The following is a 6,966-nucleotide window of genomic DNA, read 5'->3' on the forward strand; positions in this document are numbered from 1 at the left end:
GCTAGAACTGAGCATTAGTCAAGAAAACTCTGGCCACAACGCAGCTCTCGTGCAGTTTGAAGACGTTATTTTACCACAATTACACATTAATCTGGGACTAACGAACAATTTGGTTAAAGCCCTGGATAATTAAGGAGGATCGATGAGTTACCTGGCAAAGGTTAAAAAAGGCGTATTTGATGGCCCTAAACTCGAAAACGACTAAAAGATGATGGATTTGAAAATATTTTATCTACGAATGAAGAAACAGCCTGGAACTCATTGCGACTGATTACTGACTGACTGATTCTTGGTAACAGCAAGAGTGATGATTACGTTAACCTAATTGAGAATTATGAAAAAATTGGAGCTATAATTGGATATCAATGATCAATCAGCTCTCACTGCGTTCGGACATGTTTTCACTATGTCACTTTATCACTACTCGGAATGCAATTCGGACGTCACTGCCGCTCAGCTTCGTTGCTTTGATGCTGTAAAACTGTTAATAAATCTGCCTAACCTGTTATGGCAGTGTGGAAATGTGTGGTTTCTAATGACTCGCATTCGAAAATTGATGAAATTAATGATAAGGTTCTGAAGCTTGAAAGCCTTTATTCGGATCTCAAGTCGAACTTACAGGGCCTTTCCGTCAATCCTAAGCGGGTGAAGCCTACTAGGAAAGAGGCCAACAAGCCCATGCCAGCGGCTGACTTGTTGTCTCCGCGACTAGTGGCCGCCACCTCGACGGCGGTCATTGAACCGGAATCAGCTGCTGCTCTCCCATTGGATTCGGATGGCTTTGTCACGGTCAGAAAGAAGGAGAGGAAGAATAGAAACAAAAACACTAAGCGTTTTGTTGGTATTGCTCCGAGCTGCGAGCAGCTAAACGTTATGCAGAGTAGCAAATACATGCATATCGGTAAATTTTCTACCGCGACGGAGCCAGAGGCGGTGGCAAAATTTGTTGCCGAACAACTTAAGGTGCCGGTAGCGAAAATTTCTTGTGTGAAGCTAGTCAAGCGAGATGCCGTTATATCTTCGTTAAAGTTTGTCAACTTCAAACTTGGGGTCCCTGAGGATCTATTTGCTGCTGTCTTTGATGACAAGTTTTGGCCTGTATCGGTAAGGGTTTCCCGCTTTGTACATAGAAGTAGGCCGGACGCTGACCTGACGACAGTAGATCTCCGCGCTATCGTACCGTTGCGGACGTCCACGCCCACTCAGGAAGGTCCAGTTCCGTCAACTTCAAAAAACCCCCAATGAGCGGCGCCTCTGGGTTCATGATCGCCGCTTTTCAACAGAATATTCTACCTGCACTTGTTCCCCTCTTTGCTGTGAGCAACCGACTATGGGATCATAATTTGTATTCCCCGTCGTTGCAACAACTACAACATATGCATTTTTCGCGCTGCGCTTTGTGCGGCATTCGCTCGGCTGCTGCTGGATCGGATGGCGATGCTCTTGCTGGCGCTCTCTTTCGACTGCGTGAGTATTTATCGTCATCACAACAACAACAAACGCTTTTACATTGCTTCGTGTGCTATGCTTGCGTCGGCGCTGCACTCGACACTTGGGGAGAGTCAGCAGCCCGGCGCTTGCTTTTAAGTGGATCACTCTCTTCAGCGCCACTGTCAACACATTCAGAAAGAATTTGTCTCCCAGCACCGTTCCCGCCCAGTCTACTCGATGGGGATGGGCTGCTGATCCGCACTGTGATGATTCGGCAGGCTTCCCATGCGGGTCTGGCCCCTGTTGCTCAGTGGAAACTGCCTGGTGCTGCTCTGGAGCCTGCTCCCGTGGCCACTGGCCGGACGTCATTGCCACTTTCTGGGACCATGCTGATGGACGGGGCCAAACCCATTCGCATTTTCTTTCAAAATATAGCAGGTATGCGCACTAAGGCTCAGGCTGTCTACTTGGCAACCTCTACGTGCGATTTCGACGTAATCATCTTGGTTGAAACCTGGCTCAACGAAAACTTCTTCGACAACGAGTACTTCGATCCCAACCTTTTCCAAGTGTTTCGTAAGGACAGAGATTGTGCCAAAACGAAGCGTCGGAGAGGAGGTGGTGTCATTGTGGCCGTCAGACGCACCCTACGCTGTGATCCGATTTGTCTCCTTGACGGTGACTCTATCCTGGATCAGGTTGGTGTGTCAGTGGCCGGTCAGTCGGAGAAGCTATGTATCAGCGCGTCGTATATTCCACCGAATAGCAGCTATGAAGTCTACAAGGCGCACACGCTGAATATTGCCAACATATATGGTAATCTACGAGGCCATCAGCATCTTTGCATTGTTGGCGATTTTAATCTGGGCTCCTGGGTACGGTCCGCTGATCCGCAGTCTGCGGATGGTCTTCTCAGCTAAATTCTATAGTTACTCGCCCTGGTCTGAACCCGGGTTTGAATATATTTTTACTGATGTAAGTTTGACTGCTATACGGGATGACATGTTAAACGTAAACTGGGCTTCTGTTCTTTCACATCCTAGTGCTGACTCTTCTTACAATGTTTTCATTCGTACCGTTCATAATATTGTTGATAATAATGCTTCCAGAAGAGTGCGTGGCTCGTATAGGCTACCATGGTATACGAAGGGTCTTGTGAGGTATAAGAATCTGCGTAACAAGTTCTTTAAACGATTTAAGAAAACCCGTGACTCTGTTGACTGGGCCAGATATGTGCAGCATAAGCGGGAGTTTGATTTTTTAAACAAATTTTTATATAATCAGTATATTGATGACGTTGAAATGGGACTTAAGTTTAATCCCAGGTCGTTCTGGCATTTCATAAATTTAAAAAGGTCGACGAGCGCCCTTCCATCAGCCATGAACCTAGGTAACTTGAGCTCAAATACTGATAGTGGCATAGCAAACCTTGTTGCTTCTTTTTTTTAGCTCGAATTTCAAGCCATACACAGTTTGGCATGATTCTCATGTCTTAGACTCTATCCCTTCAGTGGTCAATATTGGTTCGCTTGATGTATCGGAGGTGGACATTTTGGAGGCAATTTCTGATTTCGACAACTCGAATAAGCCCGACAGTGATGGCATTTCTACCTTTCTGCTTCGCAACTGTGATCTTGCTTTTTGTGAGCCTCTTAAAATTCTGCTCAAAAATTCTTTGGTAACGGGTCGGTTTATTAAAATGTGGAAAGCTGCCACTATTACTCCCGTTTTTAAAACAAGGTGCTAAGAACTGTATCTCTAATTATAGACCCATTGCCAAACTCAGCAATGTCTCAAAACTTCCTGAGCGAATCATTGCCAAAAAGGTATCTTTCCTCATGAAGTCGTACATAAGCCCAAATCAGCATGGTTTTATGCCGGGTAGATCAACGGCCACTAATTTGGTAGCCTTCAGTAATTTTTGCACACATGCCTTTGAAAGGCATTCTCAGGTCGATGTAACTTACACTGACTTTGCTAAGGCTTTTGACAAAGTCTCCCACTGTGCCTTAGAAGCCAAGCTGCATCGGTTGGGGATTCATTCGAGCATGCTTTGTTGGTTCATGTCGTATCTGGAGCAGCGAGAGTATGTTGTGTTGGTAAACGGAAAGCAGTCGGACCCATATTTGGCTACTTCCGGCCCCGGAGGCTTTGCCGCTAAAGCAGCCAAGCCCATTTGCTTAGCTGATGACAAAACTTCCGTCTATCAAAACTTTAAGCGACAGTATCCGTCTTAAGTCTTTATTCATTTCTAACATTAGCGCTTTGTGTCCTTAGCAAGTGTGTATTCAATGTTCGGCCTCATATTCGCCAGTTGGCGTTCCCTCATGAAGCATACAAGATTCAGGGTCGCGCAAAATCTTACGCTTTGAACTCCCCCCGGGCCCGTTGACCCTCTGTCTTATCATTTCTTGTGCGCTCCCTTGGTTCGGTGGTTTGGAACCCCCGGTCCGTTGCAAAGGAAGTTTTTGAATTTTGCACTCCAGCCTTTGCAACTTTCCGTTCCGTTGCCGTCCTATGAGTGCAGATGTCGCCTCGTGCGTCTCTCCTCTCTCGAGGATCGAAGGACCATTGCGGCTCAGTTATTGATATACGATATATTAGTGGGTAACATCGATTGCCCTGACCTGCTTGCTAGGATTAGCTTTAACACGCCTGCCAGGAGCCTTAGGGGCCATGCACTCTTTGTGGTTGATCTTCACCGGAACAATTATGGTAATAATGAGCCAATATGTAGGGCTCTTCGCCGGTATAATTCGCTGCCTGCTGGGATGCGATTCGATTTTTGCCTTGGGAAAGGAGCCGTCAGACGGTTGCTTTCTGAGTTTTTCTTGTTTAATTGTTACTTCCTTATTTTGTTTGTTTATTTTTTAATATAGAAATAAGTTAGTTTAGCCAGATAAGGTTTATCCGTTGGCGAATAAATAAATAAATAAATATCCATTTCCTACACTCCCACTTAGACTTTTTTCTGACAAACCTAGGGGACGTTAGTGATAAACACGGAGATAGATTTCACCAACAAAGTGATCGGATTTATAGCTGCATTTGTCAGCTTTTCAGAACTGCAAAGTTCTATACAACGAGATATTAGATACTTAAGTTATGTGAAAAATAGAAGCACTACCTCTGAAAAAAAACATGAAAAAAATATTAAATTTCAAAAATTAGAGAAAAGAAAACATAATACTATAAAAAATTTTAAATTACGAAATCTATTAGAAAAAGTCCTTTTGGTCCACACCGGGAAGGAAAAAAAGAAAAAAGAGACTTAGGACAATTCTTCAAGAGTCTTATTTTAGAAGCCGGTAATCTAGGCGTCACCAAATTACAGCTGTCATTAAAAGACAGAATGTTTACGTATACCCGGGTAGATGAATTTAAAGCAGAGGCCGGCAGCGTCGTATGCACTGTGCATAGGAAAACATTTCTGGCAGCGCAGTCGGCAAACGTACAGCGTAAAGACTTCGTGTGGTTTCGTTATTCTGCGCTTCTGACGTAGCGGCAGAGAAAATACTGCCTCACTGACGTCGCGGCAGAGAAACATGCTTGGGGCTATGCACAAACGGCTTCATATTCTACTCGCTTGCCTCACCGGCAGAGAAGCATTCGTGTATTTGACTTCGTGTCTGTTGTTTTCGCACACAATTGCACCAATAAAATGTGTGAGTCTGTGTGCCGACCCCTGATTTAAAGAAATTGGAAATAAAAAACTTATAAACAAAACAATTGCGTTAACGCCAAAAACAGTTTACTTGCAAGACAAAAAATCGATCGATAAAATATTAAAACAATTCCACGATGACCACATTACTGGAGGACACAAGCAGAGGCCGGCATCTGCTTTAAATTCATCTACCCGGGTATACGTAAACATTCTGTCTTTTAATGACAGCTGTAATTTGGTGACGCCTAGATTACCGGCTTCTAAAATAAGACTCTTGAAGAATTGTCCTAAGTCTCTTTTTTCTTTTTTTCCTTCCCGGTGTGGACCAAAAGGACTTTTTCTAATAGATTTCGTAATTTAAAATTTTTTATAGTATTATGTTTTCTTTTCTCTAATTTTTGAAATTTAATATTTTTTTCATGTTTTTTTTCAGAGGTAGTGCTTCTATTTTTCACATAACTTAAGTATCTAATATCTCGTTGTATAGAACTTTGCAGTTCTGAAAAGCTGACAAATGCAGCTATAAATCCGATCACTTTGTTGGTGAAATCTATCTCCGTGTTTATCACTAACGTCCCCTAGGTTTGTCAGAAAAAAGTCTAAGTGGGAGTGTAGGAAATGGATATTTATTTATTTATTTATTCGCCAACGGATAAACCTTATCTGGCTAAACTAACTTATTTCTATATTAAAAAATAAACAAACAAAATAAGGAAGTAACAATTAAACAAGAAAAACTCAGAAAGCAACCGTCTGACGGCTCCTTTCCCAAGGCAAAAATCGAATCGCATCCCAGCAGGCAGCGAATTATACCGGCGAAGAGCCCTACATATTGGCTCATTATTACCATAATTGTTCCGGTGAAGATCAACCACAAAGAGTGCATGGCCCCTAAGGCTCCTGGCAGGCGTGTTAAAGCTAATCCTAGCAAGCAGGTCAGGGCAATCGATGTTACCCACTAATATATCGTATATCAATAACTGAGCCGCAATGGTCCTTCGATCCTCGAGAGAGGAGAGACGCACGAGGCGACATCTGCACTCATAGGACGGCAACGGAACGGAAAGTTGCAAAGGCTGGAGTGCAAAATTCAAAAACTTCCTTTGCAATCTCTCGATACGCGCAATTTGAACGACCCCAGTGGGGTTCCAAACCACAGAAGCATACTCAAGGCGCGAGCGCACAAGAAATGAATAAAGACTTAGCCTCGTATATGGGTTCATAGACTGGGATGAATTATGCGTAACAAAGCCGAACATAGCATAGGCTTTTGGCAAAATGAAGTTCAAATGCTCGATAAAAAGAAATTTTGAATCGAACAAGACCCCTAGGTCAAGTCTCTCTGTATGCTTCATGAGCGGAAGGCCAACTAGCGAATATGAGGCCTAAACATTGAATACACACTTGCTAAAGGACACAAAGTAACATTTGTTAATGTTGAGAGGGAGAGAATTATGTGTGCACCAACGAGCGACTGCATCCAGGTCTCGCTGAAGACGGATACTGTCGCTTAAAGTTTTGATAGGACGGAAGATTTTCAGATCATCAGCATAAAGCAAATGCTCAGAAGCTTGAATGCTGAAACATATGTCATTAATGAAAATAGCAAACAGCAAAGGCCCAAGAGCACTTCCCTGTGGAAGGCCGGAAGTAGCCAAATATGGGTCCGACTGCTTTCCGTTTACCAACACAACATACTCTCGCTGCTCCAGATACGACATGAACCAACAAAGCATGCTCGAATGAATCCCCAACCGATGCAGCTTGGCTTCTAAGGCACAGTGGGAGACTTTGTCAAAAGCCTTAGCAAAGTCAGTGTAAGTTACATCGACCTGAGAATGCCTTTCAAAGGCATGTGTGCAAAAATT

At 43.5% G+C, this 6,966-nt stretch overlaps 1 protein-coding gene across 1 annotated transcript; it reads left to right on the forward strand.

The window, feature by feature from the left end:
* The first annotated feature begins 2,530 nt into the window (after nucleotides 1–2,530).
* LOC121405332 lies at nucleotides 2,531–3,668 on the forward strand. The gene is made up of 3 exons (XM_041595994.1): nucleotides 2,531–2,570; nucleotides 2,943–3,120; nucleotides 3,200–3,668. The coding sequence occupies exons 1-3, from the start codon at nucleotides 2,531–2,533 to the stop codon at nucleotides 3,666–3,668; spliced, it is 687 nt and encodes a 228-aa protein (XP_041451928.1).
* The last annotated feature ends 3,298 nt before the right edge of the window (nucleotides 3,669–6,966 follow it).

Source organism: Drosophila obscura, unplaced genomic scaffold (genome assembly GCF_018151105.1).
Source record: "Drosophila obscura isolate BZ-5 IFL unplaced genomic scaffold, ASM1815110v1 contig_9, whole genome shotgun sequence".
NCBI lineage: Eukaryota > Metazoa > Arthropoda > Insecta > Diptera > Drosophilidae > Drosophila > Drosophila obscura.